General features: G+C 39.3%; 1 protein-coding gene across 1 annotated transcript in view; it reads left to right on the plus strand.

Moving 5' to 3' along the window:
- The window catches only part of LOC139745119 (arylsulfatase-like), a 34,820-nt gene that overhangs the window by 11,752 nt on the left and 1,498 nt on the right, over positions 1-21,570 (plus strand). Inside the window, exons 2-4 of the mRNA XM_071655540.1 lie at positions 17,275-17,436; positions 20,335-20,447; positions 20,962-21,184. Coding sequence (XP_071511641.1) covers positions 17,275-17,436; positions 20,335-20,447; positions 20,962-21,184 — 498 coding nt within the window. The remainder of the gene's footprint in view (positions 1-17,274; positions 17,437-20,334; positions 20,448-20,961; positions 21,185-21,570) is intronic.

Below are 21,570 nucleotides of genomic sequence, written 5' to 3' on the forward strand. Positions count from 1 at the left end.
AAACCTCGTAAATTTCGTAACTTAGTTTTAATATGCCATAATTTACCTTATTTCTAAGCCGCACTGCCATGCCGAAAAAGTCACTTTTGTATGCACCAAATGGCCCCATTTTAAGATACAAAATTCAAAAACTCCCTACCGTGGGAGGGGGGACACCCCCCTCCCACATTCCCCCCCCACTCGGTCGCTCCGCTCCCTCGCAAAGGCAAAGGTCCAAAAATTTTGATTACGACCCCCCAGAAAAAATCCTGGATACACCCCTGCATAGTAGTCATTAAAAAACCGAAAGATTCGCTCCAGGCTTACCTTTCGCTTTGCACTTCTTATCACACATCCTCGAGGCCTCATCCCCATGGCCCGCCCAAAGCTGTCCGTGCCCGGCGCCCCATCTACCCGGCCGGCCAACCACAAATACATGAGGGGCCTCGACGCGCATCGCGCAGTTGATGTACTGTAGGCCGGCTGTGCGTGCAGCACACATACATTATGTATCACCGGGCGCTGCATATAGAATTCCATGACTAACACGAAATTAAATAGTCCCAAGAAAAATCATAATTTTGACATATTGCTTCTCTGAATTACTGAATGAAACAATCGCTTTATTTTGTACTTTTTATTATCTTGTTACTTTCTAATTGCAATTAGATTCGCAAGCATTGTGACCCTGTTTATTAATATCCGAATATTCGACCAGAGAATTTGCGGGGTCGCAATAACCCCGTCTTTTCTGGTCACCAGTGAATCGATCGAAAATTTATCAGACGAAACAACCCCGAAAGGGGTCAAATTATTTTGACCCCGCAAAATCCAACCCCGCAATTTTTAGAGTGTGCGCAGCTATACTATTCAGCTATTTTTGAAAGAAGCTCTTCAAGTTCAGTATGCTGTACATATAATTATACGGATTGTCAATTGTGAAGTACTAGTTTCAAGTCCCCTATATTACATAAGCAGAGGTAGTGCCCCCATAGGCAAGGTACCATATTCGAGAACTGAATCGCATCGCCATTCGTTCTTCCCAAGAACTGTAAGGAACTGGAATTCCCTGTCGTCAGAAATTGTTTCAGCGCCATCTGTGGGATCATTTCGAAACCGTCTAACGGTTGATCACAGTGGCTAGTATTTTCGTCAAATTTTCTATGTGCTTGTAAATATCTGTAAATAAATTGTATTATAATGTAAATAGCACCAGTCTGCAAGAATCTTCAGTCTATTGAAGGAGGCAGACTTAATCAGAAGAAGAAGAAGAAGAAGAAGGTACTTAGTATCTGTGTTGCCTTCGATAATATTCATGTCGTCGGTTCCGTAATTCCTTACAAGCTTTTCACTGATTCTTATAAACGGCCATATCATTGTGAAGGAAATTCCACTTTGACATCCTTTTACATAAGTTTTTCTATTCATATAGTCTCACCGCTCTAATTTCTCGCTGAAGGAAAGGTTGATTTGCGGATGTACTGTAATCATCATAAATATGTGATGTAGGCCTACTTTCGAAGTAACGAGCTTTTTAATTTACAAACACCGCGTCGATTAAATGCATGCAGTAAATACGATATACATATAAAACAGAAACAAAGTGTTCTTGAGAAAGGGCGAATTTCTTTAAAAAAAAATGTGTGCCGAAATAAACTGTTAGTAATGACAGCACGAACTTGGTTTCTGTTTTATTTTTTTAATATCATTGCATTAACACGTGGACTACTAAACATATATTATAACAATAACAATAACAATAATAATCACAATCTATTTCGGTTTCGAGGCCCTTAGAACATGAAGGCCAATAATGCTCTCGGCTTCATTAGCTTCAGGGTAGACTCGTTATTTCGGCATACGATCAGACCCTGAAAAAGATGAAATGATAATTATTCTACGTTGGGGGTATACCTGATGTGCGTCTATATACGCGCTACTGTCTGCTCAATTATTTTCGTTTTCTCTGTATAAGGACTTTGATTCCGCCAGCATCAGTATTCGTATCTTATGTATTTATCATGACATGGGCTTTAAGATGTTACCATTCCCGGGTTACGTTTACGGCATCCAAACATTAATCGCTCATTCAGGTCGTTGACTATCCATAGGGCAGCATCACAACGATTTTCTCTTTACCGATGCCTGCTTGATGAAATCATGGACCTACAAAGTAGGTCCATGATCAAATGAAGAACATCCATATTAATTGCGCAATATTAATCTAACTTTCGCCGGAATTTCTGAATGTTATGGTGTGAATAAACATTTTTTTTAAGTGCACAGCCACACTCCATTATTCAAACCACAAGCTTCACTTGCTTTTTCACAACATTACACAGATTAGAATGAAGCGCTAATTATCCTTGATGACAGTTTGTTATTCCGAAGGTCTGTTGGTACGAGAGTGAAGAATCGTTACTCCGAAATTTCGTTCGCTTGGTTTCATTATTCCGAAAATTAATCCCAATACGAAATGATCAATGAGGTTCGTGGTTCCGAGGGTTAGGTATGTAGTACAGGCCTACGCACCTATCATTTTCAAATTTGGGGTTAGCGAATTAACCTTGTTTCCTTTTGTTACTAACAAACCTTCGGAAAATCACATTCGGACTAATAAACCTTCGAAATAATGCCACAAATTCTCGGATTTACGAAAATCTATTTCATTATTTAGGACCAATGAAATCCATAGATAATCATGGAATTTAAGTTTGGAAATATAACGAACCTTCTGAATAACAAACGTTATACACTGTAAAAACATCGGTGTTAGATTTAACACCACGGGTGTTAAATCTAACACCGATCAAACTTCAATAAAGGACCACACCCACAGGTGTTAAAAATGCACTGTGATGGTGTTGAAAAATGTTCACCTGACACTTCGTGGTGTTAATTCGACACTGTACCTGGTGTTATTTTGACACTGTACTGGTGTTAATTCAAAAATGACACCACATGGTGTTGATTTGATATTTGTAGGTGTTAATATCAATGGTTTAACACCCGTCCAGCTTCAATAAGAGACCACACCAGCTGGTGTTACTTTGGTGTAAATTTATTTTCACATTTTTTCAAAAATCTAGTATTTTAATGTAAAATTCTTGATCGTCTTGTTTAAATTAAAAATTAACAAAAAGTGCAGTTACTAAGAAACTCTTCAAAAAACAGTTTAAAATTTGGAAATGACACCCGGAGGTGTTAATTTAACACCATAAATGAGCACCGAAAATTTAACACCACCTCGGTGTTCACTATTTAACACCGGACTTTTTGCAGTGTATGATTTCCAGATTACCGAACCTTCGGGATAGCGAACATCACAAAGACATTGTATTCTCACCGCTTAGCTCTGTCATGCAGATGAGCCATACAGCCCACGAGTTCGGCACTATATAGGCAACTCTCGAGGTCCACAAATTTGACACCTATGGGTAAAAATAGCCCACGAGTTCGACATAACAACACGGAACTTAATGTGTCGATCTCGTGTACATGGACCTTGATTGCTTATAGTGTCGAACTCACGGGCTGTACGACTCGTGGGCTGTATGACTCGTGGATGTCGGTCTCGTTACGTTCACCCATTTGATCGCGTATACCAAGGAGCTTCAATTGAAGCTCCTTGCGTATACTCACTGTGACACGACATTTGCTTCTGCGAGAGTTGCTCGGGTCTAAGTTTCTCCAAGAACTTACGGTTAGGAATGGAGTTGTGATATGGTTGTAGGTTTAAACTGATGAGGATGAAGATTAGGATTAGAGTTAGGGTTATATTTTGTGAGTTGAATTTGTTTGGCTCAGCGTGCAGATATTTTCTTTACAACTTATTTATTTACAACTTAAAAGTACAAACGAATAAAACAAATCACGTACGGTGCATTGAAACAGAAAATATACGTGTACAACATAACGTATATGATATATATAATACATACATATTTGATATAAAGTACATAAAACAATTAACACAAGGTTGTTATCGTAATACAAGAAAAAGAATTCAAAATCAAATTATCGTGGGAGCAACTGTCGCAGGAGCAAATGTCATGGAACCCAAACTCAAACAATGCATATACCCTGTGTGTATTTAAGATTGCGCATGTTTCAATGGCTGAATGTGTGTATGAGAAAGAGAAAACGTTTGTGTATACATGACTGTGTGTGTTTGAAATACTGAGGAAGTAATAAAGAAAATTTGAAAACTGTTTTACCTGCACCTCTTTAAATCAACGTTTCGGCATAAAGTAATCACTTCAAGGAACTATTTTGTGAAAATATGTCATCTACACCGAGGCTTAAAAGTGATCTACTTTTATCACTTCCATTTACCTAAAGTTGAGTTCATGAATTGTTTGAGTCTGAATCGATCCTGATACTTATTAAACGTGTTTTGTTTTGTTTTGTTTTGTTTTTTTTGGGGGGGGGGGGGGAGGGGAGGGGGGGGGGGGTTGTTCAATGTATTTTGTTAAGTGGCCTGTTCCTGAAAACTCTGTGGCTCCATGAACGAATAAATAAAAACACATCAGATGTTTCAACGTTTGATGTAGATGCAAATGCCGAGACCTATTGTGCGATTGCTTTGTGAGGTTCAGTGCCGCTAAAAAGTTGGAAATGATTAGGATGTGTCCCTGAAACATGCCTGTCATTGTAAGTGCTATTGTGCCCAAATCACCGCCACCAAAAAGAAGCTGAAAACATCTTGTGGGTGAGGGGGCACATACGCGTGACAAATCAGTACATGGTCGCAATGTGTGCCATCACTGACAAAAGAAGAAGCATTCCTGTGTATTTCCAAGGGCTCTTAAAGGACGGTCTGTTAATGGCTGTTGAAACATGAGTTCAGATGAGCCGGCAAATCCTTCAAACTGAACGGAAAGGGTCAGCTTTTCTTTCTTTTTTTTTTCGCCACGCAGTCATGGGCAAAAGCACTGCGGACTGCAGCCCATACCTACGATTGAAAGTTCTCAGACATTATCGTGTTCATAACTGCCATTCGAGAGTAATAGATCTACAATGGGAAACAAGAGTACCCCATAGTGAATACCCCATTCTTGGGTGTATATAGGCCCCCTATATTCAGCCAACTCACACCTGGACTTGAGCATGCCATCAAGTAGACAAAAGATACACAGGGCATACCAACATAATAAAATTTCTAGATTAAGAATCTGGAAAAGAGTGTTATTTTCCATGGGTATAATCAATTTTGAGGACAACTGTATGATACACACGCACACACACACACGGACACATACATCTTATGTACTAGGTATTACAAGACACATTTCCCACTTTTGATCCTTAATAGTTCAAATTCTATAAATCAGATAACACTATTATTGATATGAGTAATAGCTGACTAGTGTACACTTTAGTTGGAGGTCATTTGAATATGAAAGCGTGAATCAGTTTCATTAAATCCATAATTAATTTCAAACGTAAGTTCCAGATTTTGGTCAAATTTGAACCCTCTGTACAAAATTGAACTTTACACAGGAACCAGTGATGTGTATGTGAGCGTGTGCCTGCAATGACCTTGAACAATAGAAATGAATACTACGAATACCACCTTTTCAGAGCTCTGCTGACTAGGCTTCTGGTCTCTTGCTCCAAAGCACATGAGTGCTTAATAATTCATGATGGATTGCCCTCGGCACTGCTAGTCTGAATCCATGGTAAAAGGTGGAATGCAGGCACATGAAAAAAAAAATACAAACACATAAGCACACGGTTTCATGCAGCTTGCATACACCACATTTTAGGATGAATATAGAATAGCTGTGATAGTGGAATTTCTCACGAATATGTAATACAGCATTTAAACCGTGGTCATTGTTAAGGACCATTGTCTGGGTGTTCACCACAAACTCCAATACACACCAACTGACACCTGTGCAGAGTTAAAGTTTTGCACAGAGGGTTGAAAATAGCAAATCTGAGAACCCTAACTTCAAAATAATCTTGAATTTATTGAAACTGATTTATGCACCCAGTTTTTAATTAACTCCAACAAAATTGTATACTTCTCAGGTATTGCTCATATCAATGTCAGTGTTATCTGAAATATAATTCTTGAACTACATGTATCAAGGACCAAAGTGGGATTTTTTTTAACACCTTGTATGTAGGCGCACGCTCGTGTGTTATATTATGCGAGTCTGTGTATCATGGGTTGCACAGAGTTCTAACACCTCCCTGGTGTTACTAAGGAGGGTCGAGAAATGGAGTCACAACAGTCTTATTCGCTTTGATCTCATGCTCGAAGCCGCCACTCAAAAATATTTGAAGTACACGTGTATGTGTCAAACTGGATCTGCTAGGAAGACAATGAATTCATGTCTCATTGCATAATGACCAGCCACTCTCTACAGAAGATATGTCTTTATGATGGTAATTACTTTTCGCTATCCCTATACAGTGTACTTACAAACGATGGGCGGTAGACATTGGTAAAGGCACGGGGGTGCGCGAATAGAAATTGCTAAAATATTGCTGAAATAGATATCAAAATTAATCGACTGTACGTGTCTGTACGCTAATTTGACATTAATTTATAAAGAACTATACTTGCAGATGATACCATATTACATGTAGTTTCTTTTGGTGGAAATAAGGAGAAAAGAGATAAAACCGGCTTTCCATGAGGGTAAAATTTCAAACACTTTCACAAAATACAGCTCAGATTTACACTTTTGCACATAATATTTTCGAACGGAATTGACTTTTGTTTTATATGCTTTATCATTAGGTGAAATTTCATTGCATTTGATATATAAACGAGCAGCATATACCCGATATTATGTTAGCGTTAAAAATGAATCTTCAGATTGCTCAGAAAGATGGCGGCTTCAAGCATCGAACATCAAAGGCACAAATGCACATGTGGAATTCTTTTGTCCATCCATAGAAAACTGACAGCTGATTGAATAATCATAGTCAGTTGTAACTCCATCTCTCGAACCTCCTTGGTTTTACTGAGGTTGTGGATTTGGATTTTGTTTCGTTCTGATAACATGAACAAAAAAAAGGAAAAAAAAAATGAAGTGCCGCTTTATCAATGTTTCGAAAAATAGAAGAGAATAAAAAATATGTGTTTGTCTGCTCCTTGGAGCGTGAGTCTTTGTACCTCCCATCCACCTCCACCTTTAAACAGACATCCATTGTGATACAGAGTGAGATCTTTCCAACCCATTGTCACCTTTAACGTTTCCCATAAAGGGGAAATTCTCTTTTCTCACCCCCCCCCTCCACTAGAAATGAATAACTTTAGCCGGAAACAATAGAGCATTCATACTGTTTAAATTTCTGTTATGTTGCATTTAAATTTGGATCTTTTTCTACATTATTTGCCTGCAAATGGATGACTACAATCAACATTTCAAAACAATGCGTGTTCAAAAGAAACTAAACCCCTCAAAAAAGTTTGGAAATCTCATTTTGATCAATAATTTCTCATTTTTCCTTAGAAATAATTTATTTGTGCTTAGTGCCACACAAAGATTGATTAATTATCTTTAAAATGATACCATACTTCTTATGATTATCGTATACATGGAGGTGCAGTGCTTACAAAATATGAGGTAAAATTTAAAAGCTGCAAAATGGCCCTATTTTTAACGTCCCTAATGGAGTTTCCTTGTTATGAGTGAGTTCCCCATTGTTTCTTTGGTGTTCATTACTGTAACATCAGCATTTTTATGGAGTGAAACATGTATGCGTTCAACCAAACAGATAAACAAACACACACACAAACACACAAACACACACACACACACGCACACAAACACAAACGATCATGACTCAAACCATTTCATCTCACAGAACCTCGCCACATTAACCACAACAAAGACATAAAAGAAGTGAAATGGCATGGTCTTGATTTTAGTGGAGTTTCATCTTTATTTTGTCTTCATTTTGTCGTTATTTTGTCTTTACTTTATGTTAACTTTGTTTTTATATTGTGAATGAACATGATCGGGGCTCAGTATCTGGTGGACGACCCAAGTGCTTGCACCACGGCCTGGCACTGTGTCCTCATGTTGTTGATTAACTTCGTGATTTGCTGCTGAGAAATGGCGTTCCACTCGTCAACCAATATCTGACGGATTCCTGCCAATGTCGTTGCATTTGTGACCCTCTTCCCCACAGCTCGGCCAAGTTGATCCCAAAAATGTTCTTTGGGGTTGAGGTCGGGGCTGCATGCAGGCCAGTCCATTCTAGTGATGCCCTCTCTCTCACAAGTCTCGCTCTATGTGTTCTTGCGTTGTCATCTTTTTGAAGCATCTCAGCCTCAATTTGCCCCATGGCGCGGGCTTTTTGAACATTGCTTACACGTGGCATGATGTACAACCATAAAACTTGATGAGCTATCAAAATTACCTGGCATGGCACCACTGAAAACTTGAATTGAAATTTGCCTTCATGGCTGACCAGTTGAGAACAAAAGACATAACACAAAAAAGAACAATCGCGTCATGTTCTCTATTTACTCTTCACGACCATTCTCATTCATTAGGAACGTTCTTGTTCATTTTGCAACTTTTCAATGCAGACCTCATCAGACACTTTTGAGTACAGCCCTTTACTTAAAGGCATAATTATGAGTAGGATATCATTTTAAAGAGAATTTAATAACCTTTCCACTGATATCAAGCATGTATTGTATAGTGCTTACAAACTGGAGACATTTACAACTGAAGTCAGATTTCCAAACTTTTTTTGAAGGGTTTATTTGGCTCATATACATGTCTCACTCGGCAAAGTGATTATACAATCACCTTTCACATACTGAGCAGTTTTCGTTATAAACATAATCCTACAAGACTCGACCAGTAAAGAATGATTTGCCCCTTGAAGTCACTATGCAATTTGTAACACATGTTGTCCTTCATCTTAAATGAGGACATGTTAATTCAATTCTGGTCTTACATGACTGTTAAATGAAATAAAATTGAATTATGTCTAAATTCATCTGGGAACCTCAGAGAATACTATTGATAATCATTGAAATGGGACTGAGCCATTAAAAATCTCAAATGGCACATTTTCCCTGCTCCGGAAGGTTAGCATGCCAACCCTCTCTAACACCCTCCCCCGCTTGGTCGCTTCGCTCTCTTACCTGGATTCTTATACCACTTTCTCAAATCAAAAATTGACATGTATGTCGTCACTGACTACAAGGAATCCTACCTGAGACAATACACTAACAGTATTAATTCCTTTGTACATACAATTTTAATTAAAACAATGGAAATTACCTAAAGTAATGACTCGAGGGAAATACTTTAAGAAAATGGCGATTTGTCATCTAAACTGAGCCTTAAAAGTGACCTTCTTGTGTCATACTTGACTAAAGTTGAGTTAATGAGGTTTTTTAGCTCACCTAAGCCGAAGGCTCAAGCGAGCTATTGCGATCGCTCTTCGTCCGTCGTCCGTCGTGCGTAAACTTTTTACATTTTCATCTTCTTCTTGAGAACCCCACGACAGATTTTCACCAAACTTGGCAGGTAGCATCCCTCGGGGGATAGAATCTCAATTTGTTCAAATGGGCACCATGGCCCACCTGGGGGCCCCAGGGGGGCCCAAACACCCTAAACTTAAGGAATCTTTAAAAATCTTCTTCTCTAGAACCAGAAGTGATAGAGCTTAGTTAATACTATGAGTTAGTAAATTGATGACTGTAGTTTCAAGTTTGTTCATGGGGGAATCAGGGGTGCCCCCTTGGGACCCAGGGGAGGGGGTGGGGAGGGGTCCTAATGGGGCCTAAATTGTACATTTTCATCTTCACTTTGATATCCCCATGTCTGATTTTCACTAAACGTGGTAGTAGCATCCCTAGGGGGACAGTATCTCAATTTGTTCAAATGGGTACCATGGCCCACCTGGGGGCCCCAGGGGGCCCAAACCCCCTAAAATTAAGGAATCTTTAAAAATCTTCTAGAACCAGAAGTGATAGGGCTTAGATAATACTATGAGTTAGTACATTTATGAGTGTAGTTTAAAGTTTGTTCATGGGATTGGCGGAATCAGGGGTACCCCCCCCCCCCTTGGGACCCACGAGAGGGGATGGAGAGAAGTTCTTCAGTTGTAATGGGGCCTGAGTCGTACATGTTCATCTTCTTCTTGAAAACCTCACAATGTATTTTGACCAAACTTAGCAGGTAGCATCCCTAGGGAGATAGAATCTCAATTCCTTCAAATGGGCACCATGTCCCTCTTGGGGGGCCCCTAGGGGCCCCACCCCCCCCCCCCGCACAAACTAAGGAATATATAACATCTACTCTAGAACCAGAAATGATAAAGCATAGATAATACCATGACTTTGTACATTGATGACTTTAGTTCCAAGTTTGTTCATTGCAGATCCAGGGCTGCCTGCCCCCCACCCATGGAGTTGGGGGGGGGGGGGGATCCATATGCAGACCTAAGTTTCCAATGTTCCTAGGTAAGAATGTGCAAGAATGCATGGAAGGTGAAATTGCGATACTCAGGTGAGCGCGTGACCCCCGGGTCTCTTGTTTTTTTCATTGATACTAATACTAAAAAAATGCATTTGTTAAGTGATCTGGGTATTCTTGAAAACTCTGTTGCTCCACAAGCGAACATAATATAAATAAACTTCAGATGTTTAAACATTCAAGAAGAAATTCACTCCATAATTCTATCAAATTCATAAGAGAACAGTGCAAAAATGATCAAAATCGGATAAGAAATAAAAAAGTAATTATGACACTGAAATTTTTTTTTTTTTTTTGGAAAACACTTCTTGACCAGTCGTTTTATACAGGAAGTTGATGATGTCATGCTCTCACAGTTGCTTATTAATCTTATATACAGAAATGAGAAATATATCACATTTCAGTTGAAGAAATATAAAACTTGCCTTGGAACCACCCAAAATTAAAAACAAGGTAAAATCTTTCTAGCAAGGTGGTAGTCTATGACTGAAAGTCACATACAGCTGTAGCATAATACTCTGTTGACAGGCAAAAAGAGTCTTGTTTGGGGCCATTGAAGGTTCTCAGAGAATTGCTTGTGGAACAGGTTAATTCTGTCCTTTCTACCGATATTCTGTTTGTATGAAATGTCTACGGAAGTTTTAACTGCAGGTCCGGGGTGGGGGGGGGGGGGGGAGCTTTATGAAACAGGGCCCTGGGATGGTTCCAGGTTGTAATCCATGACTGTAAAGCTTTGCATGGGATCTAAAAATAAGTCAACTGACTAAAATGTAGCTTGAAATACACACTATATGACACAAACAAATTTTGGGCTAGAAGCTAGCACAATCACACTTAATTAGAAATGTTGCTATGGCGACTGGTATGCCTCCGTCATAATGCATGGTTCTCCTAATAGGGTCTATAATACGTCTTGACAATGTGTGCCGATTTGAGTATGATTATATTTGATTATAAGTTTATGCATTGAGTAATTTTCAAGGTATGGAGAAAAAGTGTAATTTCAGTATTGAATAGTAAAATAATAGCATTTTAATCTGGCCTTTGACCCTTGACCTTTGACCCTATGGCTCCACAATTCCCAAGAGAATCACTGTCAGGTAGAACATGCATGTACTAAGTTTTATGATGAGACCTTGCGTCACTTATGGAGGAGCAAGTAAAATTTAGCACTTTCACTTGACCTTTGACCTTATGGCAAGAAACTTCCAAAAGAATTTGTTAGGTAAGACATGTGTATATTAAGTTTCAATAAAAATGCTGCAGGCATTGCATAAATATGAGGAGAAATAGTGAAATTTTGAGGAGTTGACCTTGACCTCTGACCCCCTGACCTTTGACCCATGACCCTGAAATTCCCTAAATAATCACTGCAAGTCAGTACAAGCATATACACCAAGTTCCACGAAGATACCTCAAACCATTTGCGAGATATGGAGAAAAAAGTGATATTGTAACATTTTCACTTGACCTTTGACCTCATGACCCGAAACTCTCTGGAGAATATTCATTTGGTAGTACATGTATACACAAATTTAGTTTCAAGGAAACACCTTCAGGCATTGCATGGATATGGGGGAAATGGTGAAATTTTGAGCATTTGACCTTGACCTTTTGACCTTTGGCCTTGACTATGTGCACCCAAACGTTGATAGGCACAACTTCGCCCACTCATACATATACATGCCAAGTTTCATTACGATACCTCAAACAGTTTTTCAGTTACGCTGTCCACAAAATTGATTACAGACGGCAACCCGAAAACATAATGCCTCCGGCGCCACTTTGTGGCGGAGGCATAAAAACCCCACAAATTTACCTCTGATATATTTTGGTATGGGAATATGCTTTAACCTTATATTAGCTAAAACTAACAATTTTCCTAATTTCATACATAACAAACATGAAAAATTGTGAGGGCATGACATCAACTCGCTCATTTGAATATTCATAAGGTCTGGTCAAGAAATGTTTTCCGAAAAAATGTGAAATTTCAGAATGTCATACATGTCAATTCAATAATTCAATTAAATAGAACATTTATTTCCAGATCAATTCGTGTAACAACAGTAACAATTCAGTAATGACAAACTGGAGGTGACAACTCAGTAAGCACAGCTTGAAGTGAGTGCACCTTTAACATTTGAAAATGTAGTTGAATCTTATTGAAACATAGCTAAAAAGACATTTTTAAAAAATATACATATTTACAAGACGAAATACAGATACACAAGAGACTAAAGCTGAGGATGCAGGAGGGAAAACAGATGGGAAGAAGGAGAAAGAGAAAGAAAAGAAAAGAGAAGAAAGAAAGAAAAAAAATACATTAAGGAGAGGTAAAGAGAACCTAAAAAAATATACACTTGTAATACTATGTATCTTCCTTAAAGGGAAGGTAAACCCAAAGAGCAATGTGGATTGAGTGAAAGCAACAACATTAGCAGAACACATCAGTGAAAGTTTGAGGAAAATCGGACAATCGATGCAAAAGTTATGAATTTTTAAAGTTTTGGTGTTGACACCGCTGGATGAGGAGACTACGAGAGGCTATGACGTATGAGTGGACAGCAATATAAAGAAAATATATAGGAAAATCAACAAAAATTCGCTTTTCTAGCATTATGAAAGGGCACTTGCCTAACCGCTTTCAGAAAGCAGGAGGAATAATTGCTACCCTTAACATATGTCAGTATCAAGTTGATGGAATCTGTGGTTTTCATGAAAAATGACTTTTTGTGAAATTTTTTTTAATATTTCCTTTATATTGTTGTCCTCTCATACGTCATAACCTCTAGTAGTCTCCTCATCCAGCGGTTCCAACACCAAAACTTTAAAAATTCATAACTTTTGCATCGATTGTCCGATTTTCTTCACACTTTCACTGATGTGTTCTACTAATGTTGCTGCTTTCACTCAATCCACATTGCTCTTTGGGTTTACCTTCCCTTTAATTCTCTTCCAATTTTTTTCCCCTGGAAGGGGGGGGGGGGGTTGGGGGACGTTCGGATTTTTTTTCTTTCTTTTGGAGTTTATTCTTTAGGGTGGATGCCCTCTTTGAATGTAGATGTAAACACCAAGACCAAGATTACTTGGCAAGGTTCAGTGCCGCTGAAAAGTTGGAAATGATTAGAGAGAACAAAGAAGCTGAAAACACCTTGTGAGTGGGGGAGCACACACCCATGAAAAAATCTGTACGAGGTCGCAATGTATAGTACCATCAATGACAAAAGAAGAGACATTCCTATGTATTTCAAAACGTATCTCTTTTAATGGCTGTGGAAACGTTTTCAAACATGCCAGCCAAATCCTTCAAACCGCGAGCAAATGGTCAGCCTTTCTTTTTTGTTTGTTTGTGTTGTTTTATTTTGTTTGTCGGCACGTAGTGGGCATGCACGCACCCAGGAGCGGGCAAAAGCACTGCGGACTGCACACGGCCCACACGATTGCAAGTTCACAGACACTATCATGTTCATAATCGCCATTCGAGTGTATTACATCTTAGCCTGCCTTTATCAACTTTCCCCAGTTTAAACGACTTTCGAAAGCCCTTTTGATAGCCCTTTCCATAGCCATTTCCATAGCCCTTTCGAAAGCCCTTTCCATAGCCCTTTCGAAAGCCCTGTCCACTCCCTGTACTATTAATGTGCCACTTGTTTTCGTCGGCTGCGTTTATCAACTTTCCCCTGTTTAAACAGCTTTCGATAGCCCTTTCGAAAGCCCTTTCCATAGCCCTTTCGAGAGCCCTTTCCAAAGCACTGACTGCCTGTACTATAAATGTGCCGCTTGTTTTCTAAGAAGGGACGGCGAAAAGCAATTACCATCATAAAGACATATCTTCCTTTGAGAGTGACGAGTCATGATACAATGCCACATGAATCAACTGTCTTCCTATATCTGTGAGGCAGCTCCAGTTTAGCACATAGGCCTACTTCAAATATTTCTGAATGGCGGCATGAGACATGGGATCAAAGGGAATGAGACTGTTGTTACTCTATTTCTTGTTGGTGAGAGAAACACCTCCTTGTTCCAAGCATATGCGTGCATTACACATAGCTGGATGTACACACCTGTGTACACGTACTCGTGTGCACTTTACGTGGCGCACGTCTTTTCAGAAACCGGAAACGCATGGTTGCATATTCCACCGCAGTAGGGCGACCTAAAGCGCTTTCAAAACAGCTTTGCGTTTATCAACTTCGAAAGGCTTTTACAAATAGGTTTCTGATAACCTGTTTAGGAAACCTGTTTGGATCGTCACAAATTTGGGGCTTTCGAAAAGGCTTTCCTAAAAGGGCTTTCAAAACAGCTTTGCGTTTATCAACTCGTGAAAATTCCTTGAAAGCTGTTTGGATAACCTGTTTCTGCCGAGAAAGGAGAGTTGATAAACGCACCATTTCGTAAAAGGCTTTCCTAAAGGGCTTTCAAAACAGCTTTGCGTTTATCATCTATCAACTAGTAAAAATTCCTTGAAAGCTGTTTGGATAACCTGTTTCTGCCGAGAAAAGGAGTTGATAAATGCAGCCTAAGAAATGAGAGCTCTCCTTAAATGCTACAGTCACACACGGCCGGGTCACAAAACTGATTTGATCTGGGTGAAAATGAGCCGGATTAGTCCCGGAATGGAGGGTAATTTATGCTACAGTCACACACGGCCGGATTTCGAACCGGGTCCATAAGGAATTAAAACTGTATCGACCCGTATCGAACCGTATAAAAATCCGCTTTAAATCCTTAACTAAAACCTTTTCGACCCCTATCGACCCGTGTCAACCTGCTTCGACCCGTACCGACCCGGATGTAAACCATGTCATCATCCACTGCATGAAGCCAATGCGGTATACGGCAAGGGTCCATACGGTTTTAAGCTGCGGGTTGCAGCGGGTCGATGCGAGTCAATGCGGTTCGAACCGGGTCAATTCGGATATCAATACGGAATTGAAATACGTGAGAAAATTTTGAACATGACCAAAAATTTTTCACCGCCGTATCGTAGCCCCGGGAATCCATCAGGAATTGACACGGGTTACGATGCGGGTCAATGCGGGTCTCTACGGCTCGAACCGGGTTGATATGGTTTTAATTCCTTATGGACCCTGTTCGACATCTGGCCGTGTGTGACTGTGGCATAAGGCGAACAGAGCCGTACCGAACCCGCACCAGCCAGAGGAGCGCTCGAACGCTCCTTAAAATGTACCGTACCGAAATGTGCGTTAGGCCTGGCATCCGCTAAGGGTGGGATTTCACGGAGCACGCGAACGATTTGCGAAGGACGCGAATGACAAAATCCAACATTCGGAAAAGTTTTTCTCCGAATGTTTTCCGACAATGAAGCCGAAAACTATTCTTGCGCAATTTGTGCGAAGTTTCCACGACGTATGTGCGAATGTCGTGTGTATCATTGCTAAAGTACAGCATGTTACGTACACGAAGAACACGCGACGGAAATGCGAACACCGAAAAATTTTCAATAATCATGGGAGAAAATGTACCCAAGGAGAGGTGGAAGCTGTCTTGAGTTGAATTTTTTTCTTTCCTCTATTTCTCTTTTCTTTTTCTCTCATTTTTCTATTGTGTGCTTGCCTATCTTTTTTTCCTAGGACGTATCTCCCTAGTAAAGCATATGATCTTTTTTTTTTTTTTTTTTTTTTTTTTTACAGTTCCTCCAACACATAATCTCTACACTTCAAATAAAATTGTACACACTTTAGATTAATTTTAACTGTATTCTGCGATTTTTTTTTTGTATATCAAACATTTCTTTCTCTTTGCTAGTCTTTAATTTCTTTTGTTACTATAGTTGTTAATAATTGTTTGATGTTTAGGTGTATGCTACGATTTTTATTTGTAGAAAACGTATAGGTCATACATCCCCCAAACGTGCGCTAAACGTTCGCGAGAATGTCTCAAAAGGTACGCGAACAGTTTGCGATTACGTCGTAAAATGATCGGAAAAACTTCGCAGATTTCGCGTAACATACGCGAGACATTCTCCAAAGTTTCGGAGTCTGTTTGGGGTTTCACGAACATTTTGCGAACATCGCGCGTGTCTTGCGAAGGTCTTGCGCATATGACGAGGCTTTAAAGACACTTTCGAGAACAATTCACGAGCAAATCACGACCAAGTGTGCGGAAAAGGTTCGCAGAAAATTTCAAACTTTTTTGAAATTCTCGCCGAAGTAAAAACGACATTCGCGAACAATTGACGACGCTTCCGAACCCTCACGTTCGTTTGGCGATCTTTTGCAGACCAAAATGCGAATGCTGGATTTTGCCATTCGCGTCCTTCGCAAATCGTTCGCGTGCTCCGTGAAATCCCACCCTAAGGCGCGAATAAGACGCGGAAAGCAAATTAATTTAGTAATTCCGCATTCATTCGGCAACCTCTCTGCCTGTTCTTGAAAGAGTCCGTTCACTGTCCTAAACATGTCCGGGCGTTTCCGCACATTCAGGAGAGAGAAAACTTTTGTTACGTCCAAATTTGATCGAAACCAAAATTTGGACGTGGAAATGAACTTCCTGACACCTTCGGCAACTTGTCATGAGGATGTCGTCAGGACATCCTGTCTTTCCGTAACACTTCCACCCCTTCCGCAAACGCTCATGAAAGAATCCTGTGGTGTGGGCAGCTTCGCGAATGAGAGTGGAAGACACCCGGAATGTTTCAGGACAGCGCGGTGCCGATGCGGATCGAAAATTGCAAGTGCGTGAAGCAGATTCCAACGAGTGAAAGGAGTTTGAAAGTCCGAAATCAATGCAGCATTATGCCTATTAAACACAAAAAGACAAAGAAGGGGGACGAGGTCTATTTATCTGAATAAGTCTTTTATGACAGGTCGTTATCCCGTGCGGTCCGGAGTCTACAGCGCTGCTCCTAAAGGAACGCGTGAGTTCCTCCCCTGGACCCGATCCGGCCTACCAAGTAGCGAGTTGACAATGGCCGAGGCACTCAGGACGGCAGGCTATACCACAGGCATGGCTGGCAAGTGGCACCTGGGTGAGAACTATGATACTTGTTAACAAACTGCATTTCCTCCCTTTTCCTGCCCTCTCTCTCTCTCTCTCTCTCTCTGGATTTCTATCTAGATCTCTTCTCATATGTCAGTTAAAGTATATGTCTCCCTTCTTTTAGTCATTTATTTTTACGTTTTCTTGTTTTTATGCTTTGTGAACAACACAATTTCAAGGCCAGGCTATTTAGATGGATGATATAGAGCCGGAGGATCCCCCTCCCCCCCCCCCAAAAAAAAAAAACAAACAAACAAACAAACAAACAAACTCTAAGTTAAAGGCTGACTGTAAACTCTAAACCCACTAAAAACCACTAGGTAGTTACAGTGGCGGATCCAGGCGGAGGCACACCGGACACGTGCCCCCCTTTAATTTTTGTTAAAACAAAAGAAATAAAAAGGAAGAAAAGGGGGGGGGGGGATGTGCCCCCTTTAATTTTGTAAAGCCCCCCCCCCCCCCTTTTACAGAATACCTGGATCTGCCCCTGTATTGTGCTAATAAGTCTCAACTTTACCCACTGATTAGGGTAGGAAAAATAATCTTGGCCTATTCAAATACATTGTATCAGCCATATTGTTTACAATATTCATGTGCATCATATGTGATGCCAGATTTTCAAAGTTTACTATACTCCATTGAAATTGAAATACGTGTAAAACCTTTAGCTTAAAAGAGTGGAAATTGCATTGTCAAACAGACTTTCCAAACTATTGATTTTTCAGCTGTTCAAAAAAAAAAAGTGACATCACATCTGTACATGTTGAACTGCACAGGTTTCAATTTTGGCTGTTGAAATTGAAAAAGAAAGTACTACTAATTTGCTTTTTTTTTCAATGTGAATACACATTGAATTGTAGAAACATACTACAGGAATTTAACTAATAACTAGTGTACAGAAATTCATTTAATATCAAAAGTAAAAATATTTCCATCATTTTCATATGAATTGGGTGATACGTGTGTCAATTTCACTGGAACAGTATTTTCAAAGTCATTTTCTTGCTATTTCTGTTAAACAGATGTTCATAACATTACACATGAAGGTGAAAATCTACAGACATAAAATGTACAGGTAATTGCCAAGGAAAGAAACAAAAAAATCGACATCATAGCTTGTTTTGACAGGAACAATACGTTGCATCTTGGTTCAGGTGTACTCACATCAATGAACACAGGGCCTACGTTTTGCAACCCTGCCAAGCTATTTTTGTGCCATATTAGTACTTCTTTGAAGTAACACACTGTTGTACATAGGAACTCTTAAAGGGATGGTATAGTATTGGTTGAGGTGAGAATTCAGCTTTTAACTGTTTGTGAGATACTTAGAAACCACTTCAAGAAATGTTAAAAAGCATACAATTTTAAAAGGAATTCAAGGCTTATTTGATGAAAATCAGCTGTGAAATGGCTGAGATATCCACAAACAAAGTAAAACAAAGGGATCTGAATAAAAGGTAGGTCCCATCTTTGATTAGGATCTGTTGGCTTTTGATATCTCAGACATTTCAAAAACAATTTTCATCAAATAAACTTTGAACTCCTCTGAGAATTGCATTATAGGCTTCTTAAAATTTCATAAGAGGTTTCTCATTATCTGACAAATCATCATAAAAAAACCACACACATTGACAACTTCAAACCTCATCTCAATCGAAACTGTACCATCCCTTTAAAGGAGTGAAAGATGTTTTCATATTGATTTATTGAAAGCAGATTTTTAGATAATTAACATGTCATCTCTTAAAATTACATTTGATACTGTATGAAATTTGAGAAGATGACTTTTCTACTCTTCATGGAGCAAGGAAAATTCAACAAAAAGACAAAATTCAAACTTTTAATATATGTACAGTACTTAACCATGTACAATATTATTTTAATGACAGGCTAATTATCACTTATCTTTTTTTATTAATGAAATGCATCATGTGAAAAAAAAAAACCATATCATCACAGTTCCTTTTACCATAATAGGATTCCCAGCCAACCTAAAAGTCAATTAAACCCTGAAAAATGACTTTCCCCTTTCATTTCAAGTTATGAAGAATTCAGGGAAAATAAGAGAAGTGCCTCAAATCTGGGAAAATCATGATTTTGTTTGTTTGTTTTATCTTTTTGCAGTGTTCAGACTTTCTCTCCCCATATCCACATTTAAAAGTGAATCCTTTGGATTTGCACAAGTCACAGGTAATTGCACTGATTAGGTCAAAATGATGTGAACTTCCATTTGGGTAAAAAAACCCTTTGGGATCATAATTTATTCCAATGAAATGTGGCAACAAGGAACCCTGCAATAGTAAACTCAATCTATTTTTTTGGAACATCAATCATAGTCTTGTAAAAGTTTAGGTAATATCTTTAAAAAACCCACAAAAATGTGTAACATCAATATGCCACGCCGTTACAATGTCATGTCATGTTATATTTGTCTGTCACGCCATTAGCTGATGAATGTGATTTTCCTTCTCGTAAGATTGGCTGACAAATAGTATAATCCCTCATAGTGGTTAACATTACTACTAAGGTTTCATGGTATCTCTGCTGGAGATCACAACACATTTATAATTCAACATCTCTGCTAAGATCATAATGACGAATTTATGTAACACCTCTGCTAATATCATGAAGACAAACATATTTAACATCTCTAGTGACGATCATACCCGGAAAGATCATGTGTAATCACAAATTTGTTGAACACCTCTGCTTCAGATCATAATGACAAACTTATTTAACGTCTCTGCTGAAGATCATAGTGGCAAACTGATCTAACACTTCTGCTGAAGATCATAAGAACAAGATGAGACTTCTTGGGGGCGCGGACTCAGAGTCCGTCTTCCTTCTGAGCCCAGTCTGACACGAACTCCTCCCCGACATATTTCAGGTATAAACAACAGCACCAGAGACGATGGCACCCACCTCCCAATGAACCATGGTTTCGACTTTGTCGGACACTTCCTGCCATTCACCAACAGCTTTGCCTGTGATGATACTCGGGTAAGTTGATTACAATCTTTCATTTGCAATGCTGGCCCTTAAGTAGACATATCAATTGGCACTATAGCCCCTTAACTGTTGCCTTCCGCAAAACACACACCTAGACAATTGCTCTCTGAGCCCAGTTTTCTTGTTCACTTTCAGATCTCAGGCCTATTAGATTTACAATTGGAAGCATCCAGTCGAAACAGTCTTAATGTGACATAATACATGTATGTCCACTCCTGTTATTTTCCACAGTCCTTAGGCTTACTGGGATACACTCTGGTTATCCGGGATATCTATAGGTAGAAGCTGGTCCCAATTCAACTTGAATAGGCAATTACGGACAAAAAACAACAACACCAACAACAAGACGTACTGAACTATAGCAACAACATGGTGTCCCTGCCCTCCGTAATGGTACTAATTTCCGAGCAATGTCCATGTTTCGCACGCTAAGACTGAAAATCAAGTCATCTGGCAAACAAATTTGACATTAAAATGCTGGTCTCTTTTGAATTACATGGCACAGCGATTTCGGGCTTTCCCCGATGTCCAGAAGTGTTACCTGTACAAGAGGAACACCATCGTAGCCCAACCGTACAATCACACCTACCTCTCCCAGACCTTCGTCAACGACGCACTTTCGTTCATCGCTGACAACGTCGATAACCCGTTCTTCTTTTATTTCCCACTCGCCCACCCACACGTGTCGCTGTTCGCGTCGCCTCCCTTTGTAGGATCTTCGAAACGAGGTGCGTAATGATTAAAAGTTAAATCATAAATCTTTAATATAATAGAGTGTATATACACATATCTGACCATCAATCATCACTTCATTGCAGTTAATCAAACGACAATAAAGGAAAACGCTGAAAGACATAACGACACAACAGAAATACATGTAACAGAATCATAACACTAATTCAATCACGTTGCCTAGGACAAGACGTACAAATGAAAGTGTTATTAAAATGGTAGAGGGAAAAATTATGAAAATAATTATCAAAATGATTTGAATTATATTGTATTACATGATGATTACATAATTTTATGAGCCATATCTTCACAAAGTGTCTTAAAATGGGTACCTTTACTATGACTATCATCCTTGTTACCCTTGCTTGAAATTCTCGAACAG

This window comes from Diadema antillarum, unplaced genomic scaffold (assembly GCF_040938485.1).
Source record: "Diadema antillarum isolate AM-2024a unplaced genomic scaffold, OU_Dant_1.0 seq00001234_RagTag, whole genome shotgun sequence".
In the NCBI taxonomy this organism is placed as follows: domain Eukaryota; kingdom Metazoa; phylum Echinodermata; class Echinoidea; order Diadematoida; family Diadematidae; genus Diadema; species Diadema antillarum.